Genomic DNA, 20,055 nt, shown 5'->3' on the forward strand with positions numbered 1-20,055 from the left:
GTGGCTAATGTCTGTTGAAATTTAGGGGAACTATGAATGGACAGGTGGGAATTTTATCTATTAACATTCTGTGATTTTCATTTTACACATTTTAGCAACAAAAAGCGAACACAAAATCATTCGCTGTAATTGTTATGACAAATATAGAACTTGAACTTAACATCTAAGGTTCGTAAGGGCAGGTTTGTTAAACTGACCTCCATGGACAATCATTAAAACAGGGACTACCAAAGCAAATGATTAGCTTTTACCATAGAAAGTTGGCATTTCAGTAATAATCACTGATGAACAGGCGTCTGGCAGCCTGCTTGTTATTGATTAAACACTAGTTTGAGAGGAAAATGTGCCTCTTGTGCAGATGGAGAGCTTGTTGTAGTACCCACAGCAGCCGCCAGGGGGCAGCAAACGGCCGCTACGACCGCGAGACTACAAGAAATACACAATGCGATGAAGTGCGTTGTTTACGCCTACACTAGGTTCAAGATGGCGGCTGGAGACAACAGCGGCAGGCCTCCTTGCCTTAATTTCTCCGGCCCGGGTCCTTTGGGAAACAGCCAGCCCAGCAACAGCGTTTTCTCCATGCCAGCGTCCAACGGCGGAGCGGTCGGTGCGGGCGGCGGAGCGCAGGGAGCGGCGAGGCGTCCCAACCCGCAGCTGGGGCCTGGCGGCGGAGACAGCAACGGTGTTTCGACCGGAGCCCAGCCGACTGCGCAGAACTCCCTGCAGCAGTCCGCTGCGGCAGGTGCTGCGGCAGCGGGAGCCATGTCCACCCCGGCGTCCAACATGGCATCCACCGCAGCGTCAAACGCGTCCCAGTCGGCGCCGACCGCCACTCCGGCGGCCGCGTCCGTGCTGGTGTACCGGGAGCCAGTGTACAACTGGCAGGCGACGAAGAGCACCGTGAAGGAGAGGTTCGCTTTCCTCTTCAACAACGAAGTGCTCAGTGACGTTCATTTTCTGGTGGGCAAAGGGATGGGGGTTCAGAGGATACCTGCGCACAGGTGAGTTTTTTGGGGCGCGTTCAAAACATCAGCTAGCTAACTGTGAATCTGCGAAGCGAAAAGACGTCACCTCTGTTAACTGCTGACAGGTTTGTTCTGGCGGTGGGGAGCGCGGTGTTTGATGCCATGTTCAACGGTGGGATGGCGACGACCTCCACGGAAATCGAGCTTCCTGACGTGGAACCAGCTGCTTTTCTGGCCCTGCTGAAGTAAGCTGTGTGTGTGTGTGTGTGTGTGTGTGTGTGTGTGTGTGTGTGTGTGTGTGTGTGTGTGTGTGACAAGGAGAGAGGGAGCCTGCCATTTAAACTGATTTGCATGTCTTGTGTGCGTGTTTTTTTTTACTTCACAACAACACACCAGCTTGGGGAAATAGCAAGAATTTGCAACTAAAACAAGCTGAAACAATGCAACATTAAATTACATGCCAATGCATCACCTCTAAATTATGTTAAAAAAAATAAAATCTAAATATTGAAATGTCTTCCTGCAGGTTTCTGTACTCTGATGAGGTCCAGATCGGGCCTGAGACAGTGATGACCACACTATACACAGCTAAGAAGTATGCAGTGCCGGCCCTGGAGGCTCACTGTGTGGAGTTCCTCAAGAAGAACCTAAGAGCAGACAACGCGTTCATGCTGCTCACACAGGTCTGCTTTCACCCAACTACGAATGTTGACCAGTTCTTGTATGCGATTTGATGTGTAGGACTGATTGTGCTGCCTCTGTTTCTAAATATGCATCTGTCCAGCTTCTTACAACTCCTAGTTTTGCTGCCTGACATTTTTAAGTGTGCAAAAACTACAAGTATAATGTGTAACAGAGCTGAGGGTATTGTAAGGTTTGTTTTGGGTATCGTTTTATATATATTTTTTTATGCTCATGTTTAATCAGAGGCTCTCTTATAAAAGAATAAGTAAAGTCTGACCGCACACCTGATCCAGGCCTTCAGTGTTTGTTGATTTTGGTTTATGATATTTGGCGCTATGATTATAATTTGGTCGAAGGTTTGCGATCCAGTCATACTCGTGGATCATACACTTCTTATTGAATTGTCATTCTTTTAATTGCAGTCGTCAATTTTAAATTTCTAACTAGTCCATGTAGTAAGAATGTAGTTTTTAATGTGTGTATTCTTTGTTTCAGGCACGGTTGTTCGATGAGCCTCAGCTTGCCAGCCTCTGTCTAGAAAACATTGATAAGAACACTGGAGACGCTCTCGCCGCTGAAGGCTTTACAGACATAGATTTGGGTAATGTGGCCTTGTGAACGTTGTCATCATTATATTTATTTATGAATAATAGCCAAACTGACTGATTTTTCATCTCTGCTTCCTGTAGATACATTGGTGGCAGTGTTGGAGAGGGATACTCTCGGGGTGAGGGAGGTGCGTTTGTTTGGCGCCTCGGTGCGTTGGGCAGAGGCGGAGGCTCACAGGCAGCAGCTGCAGCCCACACCAGAAAACAAGCGCAAAGTCCTGGGCAAAGCTCTCACACTCATCCGCTTCCCTCTCATGACCATTGAGGAGTTTGCTGCAGGTAAACAGACAAACCTACACTGTAGCTTTACTGTCATGGTTTTTTTTTGTTTCTGCTCTTGCTCTCCTTTCTCCTGAAAAACACACACCATGCGCTTCAGGCTCTGATCTTTCTCCCTTGGTCTCATCATTGTCCCTTCAGGTCCAGCCCAGTCCAGTATTCTGACCGACAGAGAGGTGGTGAGTCTCTTCCTCCACTTCACAGTAAACCCAAAGCCTCGTGTAGACTTCATTGACCGGCCTCGCTGCTGTCTCCGCGGGAAGGAGTGCAGCATCACCCGCTTTGGACAGGTGGAGAGCCGCTGGGGTTACAGCGGGACAAGTGACCGTATACGGTGAGTGAGGAGCAGAGCATTTTAAAAGTGTAACTACAGCCTTACTATTTTTCCAAAATAGACTCGAGGCACACTAATTAAATGCAATCAGTTATTTAATAATTAACTAAAAGTGGACTGTGATTTTTTGTTATCTAATCGAATAAGAAAATGGCATTCAATCTGAGCGTGCACTTTATTAGAGACGCAACAGTGAAACAAATGTAATGGTTGTTTGTTGATTGCATAGGCTCGTCTAGCCTACATATGAATACAATAAAAAAATAGGATTCTTTATTTACATTTAAGGATATCTGGACATTTAATTTTGGCCTACTTTGATACAATTCAAATTGTGCTAAGGGAATTTTTTTCACCTGACATGACATGACATGACGACTGGACATGAATAGACTTTCCCAGTAAAAAGTTTTTTCATTACTTGATAAAAACCCTGAGCACAGGTGTAACTACTAGCATTAACGATTAACGGCTCTGTTCCAGAGGCCCAGTATTCTGTATGTTGGCTCACTGGCATGGCTTCGTGAGACTGAACCATTGTTAAGGTTATTAGTTACACCCGTGCTTTTCCTGTTATGAAATGTTAAAATGTCTGTTGTGAAAGAGGTGTCTATTACCACATAATGTATGTACAGCTCCACACAGTCACATTTCCTGACATATTCCCATTGTGTGTTTTTCTTCACAGGTTCTCAGTAAACAGAAGGATATTCGTGGTTGGGTTCGGTCTCTACGGCTCTATACACGGACCCACAGACTACCAAGTTAACATACAGGTGTGAACCCGAGCCCTTCAGAAATTCTGTCTGGTTCCATCATATGTTGTCGGCATGTTGTATAACATATTTTGGCTTCTCGACACAGATCATTCACACAGACAGTAACACGGTGCTGGGCCAGAATGATACAGGCTTCAGCTGTGATGGGTCAGCCAACACCTTCAGAGTCATGTTCAAAGAACCAGTGGAGATATTACCCAACGTCAACTACACTGCCTGCGCTACACTGAAGGTCAGTGATGTGTTGGTTATAACACCAGATACACATGCAGCCCAACGCTGTTTGGGAGTGCATTTCAGTCAAAGTAAAGTTGTACATTTTATTACAGGGTTTGCACAAAATCTTGAAGGTTCGATTAATGCTAAATTTGAACAGTTTTTAATGTTAGGAATACACTTGAATTCAAATATAATCCTTTAAAAATGCTTGTTTTTATGCCTCCACACTAGTGATAGCTGTGGCCTGAGGCATTTTTTTAGGGTTGTCTGTACATCCAACAGTCGGTTCCCTTCTCATGAGCGCGATATCTTATGCTCTGATCTGATCTGAACGTCTTGAGGAGTTTCTTCAAATTTGGCACAAATGTCCACTTGGACTCAAAGATAAACTGTCTAGATTTTGGTGGTCAAAAGTCAAGATCACTGTGACCTCACAAAACATATTTTTGACCAAAGATTTTACACAAATGTCTAATAGGATAAAAGGATGAAGTTATAACATTTTATAAAAGTCAACTTCACTGAGACGTTATAATATTCTGCAAAAAATGCTCTGGCCATTAATCAGCGCCAGCTTGACTGGCGTGTTGAGGCATACAATGCAAGGTCGTAATTTTAGTTTAATATTTAAAATGTTTGTCTTGAACGGAGCCAGATTGACTGACACGAAGATAACTAGCTTACTTTTGTACCTGTTAATCAACTACTGGAGAAATGGTGGATTTTGCTATTGCTTAAGTAACATGCCTGTCTGTCAAATGACAACTGGAAGGCTAACAAAAAAATGATAAGAAATGGTTTTGGAGAGGAGCCAGAGAAAGGAGATCGACCTGTATGTAATTGTGAAGTGCTTGAAAAGTGCTTGAGTTTTACTTTTACAAAGCTGTATGAAGATCTATAGATGTCATAGAACAATGAGAAATGGTGGCAGTTTTACACAGCCTGACAAAATTCTAAATGTTTTCAATTAACTCTCAAAGAATATAAATAATATCTAATCTCTCACTCTGCAGTTTTGGCTCCAGCAGTGTGTTCACCCTCTCCGTTTGTCTTTCAGGGTCCAGACTCTCATTATGGTACTAAAGGAATGCGAAAGGTAACACACGAGTCATCATCCACTGGCACAAAGACGTGTTTCACCTTCTGCTACGCAGCGGGCAACAACAACGGCACTTCAGTAGAGGACGGACAGATTCCTGAGGTCATCTTCTACACATAGTCACCTTCAACAACGTAGCAACGATCAACCATCAAATGTGACAACTTGACGCCAGCGCGGGGCCACACCTCAGCAGCCGCACTGGGGACTGATCTCTCAGACATCATACTGTTATCTCCATATAGTGCACTACCGTTGACCCGGGAGGTCAAATAGCCGTAAAAGTGATGTAGGTCACTACATGGGGCGTAGCTTGTCATTTGAGATGCTGTCTCTCTCTTTTTCAGCGGCTTCCTTTAATCGCCTTGTGTTGTAGTGATGCCAGCCTCTGAATCAGACATGACTGTAACCGACTCCACAGGGGAAGGAGAGGGAGGGAGGAGCCTCTCAGATTATTCACAGTATCGATGTCACTGGTGTGGATTGACGGCATAAGGCTTGACACTGAATTCTACTTAAGCTGTACAATTCCCCCTTCCTGTTCTCCGCAGCATTAGTGCAAAGGAGAGTCACAACTGTATGAATGTACAGTCAATCAGATTTGCCAAGACCAGTTCCTCGTCATCGTTCAGTACAGACCAGCATTTCACTGAATCCCACATCAGCTGTAACTTCCATAGCTCCCCGTAGACCTCATCAGCTTTCTGAACTCTTGGCGAATTTGAACCAAACTTCATATTAATCTTATCAACATGGTTATGGTAAGCAATTTTCCGGGTTTCTACATACAGTACAATCTGCAATTTCTTGTGTCCTTGCTTGGTAGTTGCCTATACCCAAGAAACCTTGCACTTCTTCGGCCTTGCATATGTTCATTTGGTTGTTCTATGAATGCACACTAACTCTTCAGATATGATTCTTTTGAGCTTTGTTTTAAAAAGTATTGGCGGAAGAGCTTTCCCTCTTGGTGCGGACGTTTAAAGGGTCGTATATTAAAGTGGCATTTATTAACATTATATATGTAACTTGAAATAACTATTGATTAAAGAGTGAGGAAAATGTACTGTGGTTGTTTGTTCATTTTTACCCCCCTCAGGAGTGACGCTTGGCTTTGGAGAAGGTCGACACACTCTTATGTCTGTCTGGTAAGTATAAGACAGAGATCATTTACTGAAAAATGAAGAAGAACATTAATCATTCATTAAAGCAGCTACAAGGGACTTTAATTTTTTATTGATTCTGATGGCCCTTGTGGAAAATATGGATATGAGCACCATCGCATCCTGTGCTAAAGATCTGTCTGGCATGTGCATATTTTTTAAAAGCAAGAGAAAGAAGCAACCTGGCTGTGCAACATTAATAACTAAAATGATGATGGTGAAACGAAGTAAACTAAAGGAATTTCCATATATTAAGCCTCATAAGTTCATAGTCAAAATGGTCGACTCTGCATGAAGAGGTTCCTCTTCCCCTCCCTAAACCATATCTTATCCGTAGAGGAGAGGAGGAACAGTTGTAGTGGTAGCGATAAGGTAAGCGGTCTCCTAGGCACATTACTATTCTTCTAGCATTTAGCCTTAACTATAAGAAGTGCTGGCTCCACAATGGACCAAATTCCCTATGCTCCCATCAATTATTATGTGGCTTAGGTAAGCACATTTCCACTGAGTGTGCTCCATAGAGGGTTATAATGTATTTGCAGCTCAGGGGTAGCCTAATATGGATATTCTTCGTTAGGGTTATATAGACACAGACCAAGGAACCTAAAAACGAAGGGAGGGTAATTACGTCAAGGAAAACTTGGGTTTTAGTGTGTTTCTCCATGAATCTCCCGTTGACTTCAATACAACCGGCATTCAAGTCTGGCTCCAAAGCAAGATTCAGTGACGTAATGATCCTTCCTTCTTTTTTAAGGTTCCTTGACACAAACCAGGAAGTGTCCTTCAGAACATGCGTGGCATTACATCGTCTTACTACATGTACTGTTCAGCCTGTTCTCCTCGATCAAGCTCCATCAAATACTTCAACGTAAGGCATCACGTCTCCTGAGTCTCCTTCAACATTGGCACTGTTGGCAGGATCTTGACACAACTAAGACTGGTATGTGCACATTTTTTGCCTTACCATGCACCTTACCACCAAAGTATAGAGCAGCTTATTTCTCCAGGCTGCGAGACCCCTCAATTCATCCACTGCACTTCATAAGAAATTGTTTTAATTTGACTTATCCAACCTCGAAAAAAGTTTGAATCTGACCTTGTGACAGGCGTTAAGAATAGCTCATCAGCTAATCTTCTCCCTGATGGGTCTCATTTGCTTTTCTGGGTCTTATACAGGAACCACAATTGAATTGAGACTGTTTCATAACCAGTTAAAAACTCTCTGTAGTACATAATAATAAATAAATAAAAACTTAAAACAACAGAAGAGACTTAAAAACTTTCAGCCCACTGGGTAAACAACAGTCACATTTTCATCATGAGTTGAACATTTTTATTAATTTCATCCACTGAACAAAGTTCCAATCCAGGGATTTTGATTTCTGTAACACTTTATTGGTGGTTTCAATTGTTTTGTCTGACCTCGATCCATTTACAATATGCATTATTGCAGCAGTATCACAGTGCACTGTACAGGCCCATCCTGGCAGATGAGAAGGAGGGGGGAGGGGATGATGTGAAGGAATAGAAGAAACGAGAGATACGACTGCTTTGATCCAATTTTTCCCCAAAACCCTCGCCCTAGGCACTTGGTGTACTGTAGCTGTGAAATGAAAAAAGCATTGCTGCTTCCACTAGCCTACAACAAAAGCCTAAGCTTTGTTTCTGCTCCAGTCAAAACAAATTGTGCGATGTATCTGTAAGCCTGTGCAAAGATTTTAAAGTGCCCACGGGGTAGGGTTTAGAGTTGATTTGGTATTTTATAATCCGGGGGTCAGTGTTTACAGTTTGTCCAAGTAGTTGTCAAGGGCAGGGATGCCCTCTTTCAGACCTTTGCGCTTCCTAATATCACCGACAATCTGGAAGGGTCTACTGGCGGGGTCAGTGGGGTCTCCCTGGAGAATCTGCCAGTGGTCAAACACACACTGAGGAAAGGCCTGGCCTCCAGTGTTGCTGCGCAGGTCAGCTGTGAAGCCTGGAGGGGACAAAGAATAAGGAAATAAATGTCTACCCCCCTGTGATCCTGATCCTAACGGTAATCTACATTAGATTGGGATTACAGGGCATTCATGTGGTGACCAAAAATTGAGTTGTCGACAGGGAAAAGCCCCCCAACACCCACAGCAACGTTCGTTTTATGGTAAAACATTTTTTTTTTTAATTCACATTGCATATCAGTTTTTAGTTTCTATCCACGTAGGATGACCTAGATATGGTAAAAATATTATATATTACTACCCTGCCAAGGAGGTTATGTTTTCACCCGTGTCCATGTGTTGTCTGGTTGCTTTGTCAGCACGATTACACAAAAACTACAGAACAAATTCCCGCGAAACTTGGATGGAGGATGGGTCTCTGTCCTGTTAACTTTTGGGTTTGGTTCCAGATAAAGTGACGGATCCTGGAATTTTTTCCTCACTCTCTTTAACATTGGACATTTTTGTTGATTTCTCAGGAAATACTACATGGTTCTCTATGAAAAAAAGCTGCCATATTTAGGTGGCTAGTCTCTATGAGTGAATGCAGATAAAGGGGGACTGTTGGGGCTTGGTGAAGGTATGCTCTCTACTGCCATTCTAATTAGCGAATACAACTGTCTTTTGTAGCTTCCATGTTTTGTTTTTGTGTGTGTGTGTGTGTTACAATGTAAAAATTCATAAACAAACTGAAGGCAGAAGAAGAAATTGGACCATCCAAGGAGCAGGACTTCATCCAAGTCTACCCACATGATTGCTCCTCTTAAATGACTAACCAAGACCAGATAAATAGACCAAGCGAATTATTCTAAAATCAAACATACTGTTGCATCGAAAAGCATTACATTTAGGTGAAACTGAGGAAAATCTATAGGATTCTTGCAATATTTGTCACACAAAACCCACCGAAGGACTCGTTGACAGGTAGGTAGGCCTTCACCACAAACATGGGAGTGCCCGGCACATGGGTTTCCTCAAACACATGACCTCGCTTCCTGTTCAACACACCGTAGATCCCACCGACCACCTGCTCCGGGCACTGCACGGAAAAAAAGGGAACAGCAGTCAGACAGAGCGTTGACAAGCACAACACTGACGATGAGTAAAGTGACACGGAGATAATAAAATCACAAATGGTACACGTATAGAAGACCAATCAGATAACGTTTTGTAAATACGCAAAACTGTAGCTATTTCATCATGTGGCAATTAAAATGGTGACATTTTCTTTTCCTAGTGCAGCTTTTCTTCCACACACACCTGGATCTCCACCAGGTATACAGGCTCCATGAGTCGTGGCTGAGCAGTGAGCTGGCAGGCGTACAGGACCCTTCGAGCTGTGGGAATAATCTGTCCTCCACCACGGTGGATGGCGTCTGCGTGCAGTGTCACGTCATGAATGTCAAAACGAATTGCGCGCATGTTCTCCTCACATAGAGCACCCTGCAGGACGAAGACAGAGACTGGAGGATAATTATCAGGAGTATACAAGTACACATGGTGCATAATATCACAAACATCTGAACAATGATTACACAGAGCTACTGGTTTAGCCACTTTAACTGCTGCTCACCTCTTTAGTCGCCCACTGGAAACCGGCCACCACGCTGTCCTTGATCTCGTTGAGATACTGGACCCCCTTTGTCATGTCTATCAGCAGGTTGGCCCCGGTTCCGTCTGGACCGAAGCACCAGATCTTCCTGGCCTCTGTCACCTCCCATTCATACTTCTCGGCGAGGTAACGCGCACGCGCCTTGAGCTCCTGTCGAGCGGTGACGTCCCCTTTCTCGATGTCTTCAGCCAGGCCGTCGGGGAACGGACGGGACTTCATGAAGAGACGATTGTGCTTGTTGGGGGACTTGGACAGACACATCTGGTCTGATTCTTCCATCACTGTCTCTCTGTAAGACACGACTGGGTCTGATTTCTGGAAAGAGATGAAGAAAGAAGGAATATAATAAAGGAAAAAAAGGCTTGTGTAAATAAATCCTGATGTCTCGTCACCTTCAGTGGAATGCAGGCGTGATCCTCCTCCAGGTCCTTCAGGCAGATCTCCAGATGCAGCTCTCCGGCTCCAGCGATGATGTGCTCCCCGGACTCCTCGATGATGCACTGCACCATGGGGTCAGACTTGGCAAGACGCTTCAGTCCCTCCACCAGCTTGGGCAGGTCAGCGGGGTTCTTGGCCTCCACGGCAACTCTGACCACGGGGCTCACGCTGAACTTCATCACCCTCATGTTGTGGGCCTGTGGACAGAGACACCAAGCTCAAAGACTTGATCTTTTTGTGCTGTTGTAACAGGTAGAACTGGTATAAGTAACTCATTAGTACGGAGGCCCTGAGAGGCCAATGAGAAAGAAAGAAAAAAAGTCAATTTCAGTTTTCTTTGTGATCTAAATTGTTTTTTTTCCCCTGTGTGTGACTAAAGAACAAATAATAAAAAAAAAAGGTTTTGCCAAGATAATCTTTCTTTGTTCATTAATGTTTTTCATTCTGGCGAAAGAAAATGTAAATTGGAAAAATTCACCTGCCTTGTTTATTTATTTATTTATATTTTTCACAGATTAAAAAATGTAATTTAGAAAAGGGATCAAGGATGAAAACAATTAAGGAACTTTTCACCTATCCTTAAAGGATAAGTAAAAATGTAAATGAAGTCATTATCTTCTCAACCACATGCCGATGGTTAAGTCATAAGAAGTTTCTTGGACTACAAAAGCTGTGAAGCTCCAGAAATGTTTCCTGGACTAAGAAACTTCCCGACTTTCCATCTGCATGGGGTTGAGTAGATAATGTCTCAATTTTCAGTTTTGGGTGAATCTATCCTTTAAGTCATAAATCACCATTTTTTTTTCCTTTTTCCTCTCAGGGCTTCCATATATCGATTGTTTAGTACATCAGTAACTGAACTGCAAAAAAAAAAGCAATACACTACTTGATCATAGGTGGTAATGGTCCCTGTCTTAACCAGGAACTGGTCTACTCCAACGAGACCCACGATGTTGCCACATGGGACATCATCAATAGGCTCCACGTACCGGCCCATCATCAGAATGGTCCTGCAAGAAGAGAAACATGAATTTAGAGCACATGTTCTTCGTTCTACTATCATCTCAGGCCACTGTGTACTGTTTATTTTTCATAACCACCTCACCTCTGGATGGGTTTGATGTAGAGATCCTCCTTCTTGCCAGGGGTGAAGTTTGGCCCCATGATGCGCACCTTCAGGCCGGTGGACACGCTGCCAGAGAACACACGACCAAAAGCATAGAAACGACCCTTGTCGCTGGTTGGGACCATCTTGGAAATGTACATCATCAGAGGAGCCTTAGAGTCGCAGTTCTTAATACCTGAGAAGACAGCAGAGAGACGGTGAGACCTGAATATAGCATAGCCCAAATAAAGCTAATTATTTTATGCTACATCATCATCAAAATGCTCCACGTCTTCTCCAGAGACGTGCTTTGAAAACGTTCCACTGACCCATGGCGGCCTCGTCGTCTCCGGGCCCTTCGTAAAGCAGCTCACAGCGGTATTTCTGTGCAGTGACGGGGGAGGGCAGGTGGATGGTGATCATTTGGAGCAGGGCCTCTCCGGCAGGCAGCCAGCGTCGCATCACAGCCTTCAGCAGGGGCTTCCCCTCTTTCTCCTTGTCCTCTGAGTCCAGTTTGACTCCAAGCTTATCGATGAGTTTGGCTGTCTCGTCCTTTTTGAAATTCATGATGGCGTCAAACACCTTGAAGGATGGTGAGAGAGGGAAAAGTACTCAAACTCCAGCCCTGAAAGTATCATACAAATTGTAGGCTGATGTCACTTTTTTTCTCCATTTACCTTGAAGATAGGATCCAGAACGAGCTGGCAGAAGGTGCGGGGAAGCTTCTCGCCGTTGGGACCAGTGGCAGTCTTACTGAACTTGCCGGCGTTCGGGTCAAAATATCTGTGTCAAACAAATGATTGCATAACATCATGGCACTGAAATGACTGGTTACAATCATGAAAACTTTGTGGTGTGTGCTAGAAATGTTTTTTTTTTTTTTGATGGTTTTACTGCAGTGATGTAGAGGTGTACTCAAGGGTGCGGTCTTTACAGGTGACATAACTGTTGGCTGTGGTTACAGGTAGCAGAGACGCCGGGTGTCGCTGCTTTTCAGCCTCGTTTTAAGTTTATCTTTTATATTTTGTGAAGCATATTTGTCTGGATCATGTTTACCTGTCTCCCCACAGTTTCTTCATCATGTCCTCCACTTTCTTACACCGCTCCGCTGGTCCCAGCTTACACTCTCCTTTGGTGAATTTAGCCACATACATCTCAGCGAACTGCTTCAAGGTGAAAGCCCAGCCATGGAGGCCAGAGCCAAACCCGACTGTACCGATGACAGGATCAATCTGAGGAAAATGAAAAGAAGATGTAACATTTCTCGCCTAGCTTAGCATGTCTTTGTGTCTGAGCGGCAGGGCTCAAGACTAGCCGCATCCCGCCATCCCTCAGGACACCTCCAAGACAAAATGGATTTTGGTGTGTATGTGTAAATATAGTTTAGCAAGTGGCAAACTGAACCGAGCGCTAACAGTTAACAATAACTTGCTGGCTACTCACAGCAAGACCTACCAAAAATATGACACATTAAATGTCATGATTTTGTTTTTCAGTTTCGATGTTTACTGTCTTATTTTGTAGAATTCAGTCTCGTGTGTCTTGTTGCTACTTGCCACTTCCTGCCTTTGTCTCTTTCCCGGCCTTTTTTCGGTGTAGACCTGCGTTTCGTTTGTTAATTTAAGCTGGTGTCAGTTTGTTATCAGTTGTTCCTGGTGTCTGCTGTGTGTTTGTTTCCTCGTTCCTCCTCATTTTAATTTTGTATTTCCCTGTTTTCTTAGTTTTTGTCGCCTGCCTCTTTTTTGATCAGCTAAAGTTTGCTTTTTGTTCCACCGATTTCCTGCCTGGAGTCTGCATTTGAGTCCTTTTTGTGACAATTAAACAGAATGTGATTTTTCCGCTAATCGTTTTTGATATATACTCAATCTTAAAACAGTACAAAGATGATATATTTAATGTTTTACCTCATCAACTTCATTGATTTTTTGCTTATTCTGAATTTGATGTACTTAAGTTGAATACAGTTCAAGGGTAAAAGTACTTGCTAAGTACATGCCCAATACTTTTAAAGAGCAACAACAGATGATAATAAAAAAGCAAAAGAGCAACATTTTGATTTTGGGAGTAAAATAGTTTTTCTGGACGGGTTGGTTTAAGAAGTTAGTCTGGAGCCCTGCTGAGCGCTGCCTGAGTCTCTCCCTCACCATGATGTTCCCCATGGGTCCACCCTCATCCTCTCCATAGGTGGAGATAATGACGTTGACGTTCTCCACGATGCGTTGGAAAGTCGAGTAGAGCTCGTCCGTCTGCAGCTGAAGCTCGAGTAGGGCGCGGTCCATCTTGTTCATCATCAGCACCGGCTTGATGCGCTCAGCGATGGCCTGCCGCAGCACGGTCTCAGTCTGCACGCACACACCTGTCAGAGAAAACAACCAGGTGAGCCTGGGCATAAAGCGAGTGTGTGTGTGTGTGTGTGTGGGATACGTTATTACCTGAGACACAGTCCACCACCACCAGGGCTCCATCAGTGACCCTGAGGGCAGCGGTGACCTCAGAGGAGAAGTCAACGTGACCTGGGGAATCAATCAGGTTGATGAGGAAGCCGCTTCCGTCTTTACACTGCTTGATAAACGCCAGGTCGTTTTCTTCGAGCTCGTAGTACATAGAGATGGCCCTGAACGACAGAGAGGTAACAGGAGAAGGCTGGAGTCATGTTCACTCTTCACCTGCCACTACCACTTTATCATTAAAATACATGTAAAAGAAAGAATGGATCAATAAAGCTGAATTAAATGAGCTGAGTACATGTCTGAACTAATAATATTGGATTCCACTGAGCCAGAAATAGAGCAGACACGCTGAGTCATGCTGAGATCATCCAAGTTCAGCTGATGCAAACCGGCTCGACTGGAATGATTAAAATACACAATTAATGATGTATTTCGATGTTTGTGCTGTTGCGTTTACCAGGAATCATGAAGAACCATCCCAATAGATTTTTCAACTACATATCTTTGGACTAGATTTCGAAACGAAGGAACTCAAAAGTCACAATGATTCTGAAAAAATGGTGACCGGTTAGAATAAGCAGAATAAGTCCAGGTAGAAAGATGAGTTTGGCCTTTTATAAATGTATTGTTGACATTGTTTTAATTAAATCAGAGCCATTATTCTACTAACAACCGACAATCAAAGCAAATACTGCGACTATGAATCAGCTAGCAGCCTTTTAGAAAGTGATGAAACATAATACTGTCAGACCAGACACAGTTAAAGACATGTTAGTATTTCATATCAATAATAATGTTGTGATACAAACTACGGATAAATCGATACTCATCATTAGTCCATAACGGATATTTGGAATTTACATTTGCAGCAATTAATTTAAATAATTTAAATACATTTTAATAAATTAATTAGTGGGAATGACGGGACACCACAGGGTGTCTACAGACAGAGAGGCGGCTGCATCAGAGGCCAAAGTGGCACATTTGAAAAATATTATTATTTTTGGCCTTTTTCATGGCTTTATTTTGTTAGTACAGCCAAAGATAGACAGGAAACAGGATGAGAGCGAGGAGGGGGATAACATGCAGCAAGGGGCCACAGGTCGGATTAAAACCCTGGGCTGCTGTGGCGAGGACACGACCTCTGTACACGGAGCGTGCGCTCTACCAACGCTGAATATTGGATCTGATAATCAGCCAGCCTCATAATCAGTCTGCTCCTGTTACAGACCCCCCTTCTACTACTGGGCAAATGTTTTTTTATTTTCTTTATCTCCATGTTAAACATTTAAAGTCTCATCGTCGTGCACGCAATGGAACAACTTGAACCCAGTGAGATTTCTGTTTGTGCTTTTTTGTCTGAGCTTGTTGCACTTGTTGACATTGGCAGGGCTTCATTGGAAAAAATCATTTCAGTGCACCAATTAGGATTTAGAAACATTTGGATTGTCTCCTTATGTTGTCAATCAATCTATTGTAACTACACTCTTGTTGTTGAAGCTGACTAGCCAATTTTTTGAGGGTTAAACTCTTATAATATAAAATAATTGCTAAATAAGTGTCTTTCCTCATATTTGTTGCTTGTGTAGTTATGAATATTTACTGTAACAGAGAAATACTCAAGTTTTTGTGACCTTTTATATGTTGCTTTGTCTAAACCCACTCCCCTGCACCACATACGTGGATTTGATGGTGATGCAGCGCTCCTGCTCGTCTTTGCGCGTGTCTGTGAAGCGGGTCTCTCCGGCACGGGACGAAGCAATGATCCCCGCTTTGGACACCAGCGAGTCAGTCAGCGTGGACTTGCCATGATCCACGTGGGCAATCACGGACATGTTCCTGATGTTGGACTTCTTGTCCATGATGGCCCGGATCTGATCCACAGTGAAGTTCACCTGGTGGGTTAGGGGTCGAGGGAGGTGGAGGTTACACTCATCCATTTTCACAACAGGCACAGGTTCATTTTATTCATCATATGCATCTATTTATTTATGACCACTACCAGATGTCATTCCAAGTAGAGTTATAAAAAGAAAGACATGTTGGAAACTGAATCCATCAGGCTGACTGGGAGGACGGAGTGTGAAGACTTAACCGTCTGGTCCTAACCAAGCAAACAAGATCAGGATTTACTGAGTCACCACTCACATGCTGCAACTGAATGGGCCATTTCACAACCATGAGGGAACAAAAATCTCTTCATTTCACACCTTAAAATCCCCTTTGACACTTGATTTTAAGGTGAAATGTACACAGAAGAAGTCATTTCTTAATTTAGACCAACAGGAAGCACTCAGCCTGAACTTATTTTTATTATTTAACTTAGTTTAAGTAAAATTTCAGGCTGGAAATCCTCTGAGAACACAAATCAGACACAAGTGATGAAGGCATTTTAGGTAATTTTTGCCCTATAGTGTGGTAGCCATTTTCACTGTACACCTCAGCAGTATAACTTCACTTGTTACCATGGGAAAAATAAGGACCTAACACTATTTATAACACGTTAAAGTCCCTCAGCTGACATAACAAGCAGAACAACATCAAATTTAGGAAGTCAGGTGACAATCAGAGCTTCTAATAATGAATATAAATCACCATCCAGCGTGATATAAGCACAAAAATGAAAAGCAACGCAGCTTTTCCATGCAGGTGACGCACAGCTGTGGGCTTACATGTACATATTACGACATATTATATCATCTCTCACATCCGTGCATATGACGCAGTCTATTAGAATCGGATCTGAAGCTACAATCTGGTGGTAACAGAGTCTGTGTGGGACCTCAGCTGTGCGTTAACACTGTGTTTCTGCAGTCGTATGCGACAGAGGCAGCTCGATATTAAAGGCTTTAATATGAACGTCACAGTGGAGGCAGAGCGGAGCGGAGCAGAGCGGGCCGGGCCGAGCCGGGCCGGGCCGTGCGGTCCAGGCCACAGCCCTGCAGCTTTACCAGCCGGCTTACTGCGTATGTCCTCCCCGAGCGCACACGCGCGCTTCATGTGGCCATGTAACACCACCGAGCGTCTGCATCCACCTCACACACACAACACACACACACACACACCTGACAGCTCTGCTCAGTGAGCCGAGAAGTGTCTATACATGAAGGTTATTGACGAGGCGGAGCTGTCGGGCTCTCACCTGCCACACGTCTAAGATGCAGTAACACACTTATACGAAGCCAAGTCAACACTCACCATCTTGTCCGCAGGTCGTTGGTCGCTACTCGCAAAGGGTTTATTGCTGCAAACACTGCCTTTGAGGACAGGCAGTCCCGGTGGTCACAGGAGGAGCTGCTGCTGCTGCTGCTGCCGCTGCCGTCGTGTGGTGGTGCAGGAAGGAGGCTGCAGCAGAAGGGGGCGCTGCTCCTCAACTTAGCCCGGTGTCATCTGACAGGGACGTGGATGTGCGCCCGCTGCATAACTCTGCTGGGACCGGGTGTTTATCAGCGGCGCACAGGCTGCCTGAGGGTGAAAAACAGGCCGAGTTCAAGTTAATTCACTCATGTAAGACACGATATTGGCAATATTTTTCAGTTTAAATTAATTGAATTGGGCTGATGTTTGACTGCTGTGACTCAGGAAAACAAAAGCCTTTTTTGTTTAACTCATAATTTACGTTCTTGTGACGCATTTGGGATATTTTTCATGTGTGAGAAGGTTGCACCAAACTACATTCAGAAACTAGTCGATTCTAGGTGATTGCGCCCCTGCTAATACACAGGGCGAGTAGCAGAGTTGTGAATTTTGTTTTCAGACTTTTTTTTTTCTAGATAAAATGTCAACTGTGATATGGTGCCGATTTGGCTAACTGTCTACATTAGTTGATGAAGGATCGACAGTGGTGTTGCAGCAGGTGTGCAGGGCTGTCAATCAGCAAGAGAAGTTAAAATTGGCATATTGTTGAATGAAGTCTGGTGTAAATTTTGCCCAGTAAAGAGTATCTTTACATAGGTCCCCTGCATATTAAACTGTAATAATCTGGGTATTGCTTCTATACTTGGAGTGTTATTGCACTCAAGTACTGATACTTTTAATTAATAGTCATCATTAGGGGCCTCATGTGCCCTCAGGTGATCAAGCCTCCCCCTAAACACCTGATGCACCAGGTGAGCCTCTGCTGTTATGGAGCATCCCTGAGTCAAAGCAGGGGGGAAGTACATGAGTTTGGCAGGAGGTGGCAGAAGAGAGCCACTGAACCTTGCTCTTAAACTTGACTTGAAAAATCTTCCTTGTTTCTTCCCTGGATTGAACTAAACTTAAATTGGATTTATTTGAATGGTATGAATTTATTGAATTGGTTTGAACTGAATGACTGAAATGTGTAGATTTCATTTGGACTGAATTATATTAACTTGAATTGGCTTTAAGGACCAAACTCTGGTAAGAACTGTGTCTTAGAGGGAGAGGAGATATTCGCCTACACCCATGAATTTTATTCAAATCGAGAAAATGTTCCCGTAAAATTCCTTGGTAGGAGAAATCTGTTAAAATGCAGACACTTTTAATGTTATTTGGTCGTATTTGCAACATTTCCCCTGTGTTGCAGCATGTCTTATAAAAGAGATCTTTGTTGGTGGACAGGAGCTGATCTGTTTCAGGATGTTGTAGCGGCTCTCCACCAGCTGAGGGCAGAGAACCACAAAACAAGGAGAGAATCTGAAATGAGAATGGACCGAGGAGCAGTCGTGTACGACAGACGTTGTGTATCTGGGCTTTTGTGAACGTGTCCATATGAAAATACACACAATTGATTATACTGAAGGAAATGGGATGTTTCCTGTCACCCCAGTGGACTCAATCCAACACAGAAATACACTCGTGCACTGACAAATACATTTTTCATGGATGTAACATAATGGGCATATAATGGGCCCCCACGAGAGCAGATGTGTACCTGACATGATGGTTTATTGTAGTGCTGAAAAAGAAAAACAGACAAGGCTGAGGGAGTAAGAGCGAGGTACCGTCTTTTTTATTGTCTCCAAATCTCAGTGAGAACACACAAACTGAATTAAAATTTGGAGAAGAAGAAGATTATCGACTCTACGGTCTTTTTGAACGCAAGGGAGATAAGATAGTAAAGTTTTCTAATAAGAGCCACAAACACAATAAATTCATGCTCATGTCAACTGATACTGAGAGCACCGTGCACTGTGTCGTGTCTCTAACAGTGGGGCTTGTTGCAAATGAAGTCTCTTTCCAGATGTCTGCAGTCACTTAAGTCTCTTTAAGTGAGCACAGATGACTTCACGTTAAATATAGACCCTGTTTTATGGCATGACATTTCCTATGTCTTTTGAGCAGCTGGTGTCTTCTTGATGGAAGGACGTTGACTGTCGCGCCGCTGCTCCAAAAAAGCTTTTGTAAATGCCAAAAGAGGAGAAATCTGTTGCTTTTATTCATCACAAAATGATTTAGAAGTGCACTGAATTGGCTTCTACATTTAACAGAAGAAGGACAAAATAAGACTTTTAGAATATAATATATAATAAGAAAAATTAATCAAAACTTTATGTAAAATGATGTAGTACAACACTATATATTGGGCTTGATTTAAAATATTGGCTGCTGTGTTTCAGAAGAATCACTGATGGTATGTTTTGCACACCTTCTCTGAGGAACGCTGCAGGAACTGACCTGAATCTTAACTTGAAACGATTCAGCAGGGAAGAGGTGGTGAGAGCCCTCAAGAGGACCAAATCCAACACTGCAACTGGACCCGACAACATCTGCGGGCGGACCCTAAAGCACTGTGCTGAGCAGCTGGGGGAGGTATTCCAGCAGCTGTCCCAGACCTCGATGAACTGCAGCACAGTGCCCCAGAAGTGGAAACACTCCACGGTCATTCCCATCCCCAAGAAGGGCCCCACCAAGGTACTAAACGACCTGAGGCCTGTGGCCCTGACCTCCTTGGTGATGAAGGCGATGGAGAGGATTGTCAAAAACTCAATCACCAAGTCTGTTGAGCCATTGATGGACCCACTGCAGTTCGCATTCAGGGCCGGCAGGGGAGTGGACGACGCCAAGATATTCATCTTGGAGACCATCCACAAACATCTGGAAACCCCTAACACCACCGCCAGGCTCCTGTTTGCAGACTTCTCTTCTGCATTCAATACCATGCAGCCACACATCCTTGCCGAGAAGTTAATAACCCGGTTCAATTTGGATCACCAGCTCACCATGTGGATTACTGACTTTTTAACCAACCGGTCACAGAGGGTGCTTGTTAAGGGCTCCTACTCTGACATCCTCCACACCTCCACCGGCTCCCCGCAGGGCTGTGTCCTATCGCCTCTGCTTTACATCCTCTACACCGATGACTGCAGGTCCACCCAGCCAAA

The 20,055-nt window shown here is 43.9% G+C and overlaps 2 protein-coding genes across 2 annotated transcripts; one reads left to right on the forward strand and one right to left on the reverse strand.

Annotated features, from left to right (window-relative positions):
* Positions 1-447: 447 nt before the first annotated feature.
* btbd2b (BTB (POZ) domain containing 2b) lies at positions 448-6,030 on the forward strand. The gene is made up of 9 exons (XM_073490634.1): positions 448-1,001; positions 1,091-1,210; positions 1,492-1,648; positions 2,145-2,250; positions 2,339-2,536; positions 2,678-2,870; positions 3,559-3,646; positions 3,735-3,881; positions 4,926-6,030. The coding sequence occupies exons 1-9, from the start codon at positions 448-450 to the stop codon at positions 5,085-5,087; spliced, it is 1,725 nt and encodes a 574-aa protein (XP_073346735.1). The 3' UTR covers positions 5,088-6,030.
* Positions 6,031-7,446: 1,416 nt separating this feature from the next.
* Positions 7,447-17,128, reverse strand: eef2b (eukaryotic translation elongation factor 2b). The gene is made up of 14 exons (XM_073490635.1): positions 16,907-17,128; positions 15,389-15,603; positions 13,691-13,872; positions 13,403-13,614; positions 12,315-12,490; positions 11,936-12,041; positions 11,588-11,840; positions 11,259-11,454; positions 11,040-11,163; positions 10,108-10,350; positions 9,677-10,030; positions 9,364-9,546; positions 9,010-9,142; positions 7,447-8,102 (listed from the first exon to the last, which is right to left on the reverse strand). Exons 1-14 carry the CDS (start codon positions 16,907-16,909, stop codon positions 7,909-7,911), a joined length of 2,574 nt encoding a protein of 857 aa, XP_073346736.1. The 5' UTR covers positions 16,910-17,128; the 3' UTR covers positions 7,447-7,908.
* Between the last annotated feature and the right edge of the window lie 2,927 nt (positions 17,129-20,055).

Source organism: Pagrus major, chromosome 21, assembly GCF_040436345.1.
Source record: "Pagrus major chromosome 21, Pma_NU_1.0".
NCBI lineage: Eukaryota > Metazoa > Chordata > Actinopteri > Spariformes > Sparidae > Pagrus > Pagrus major.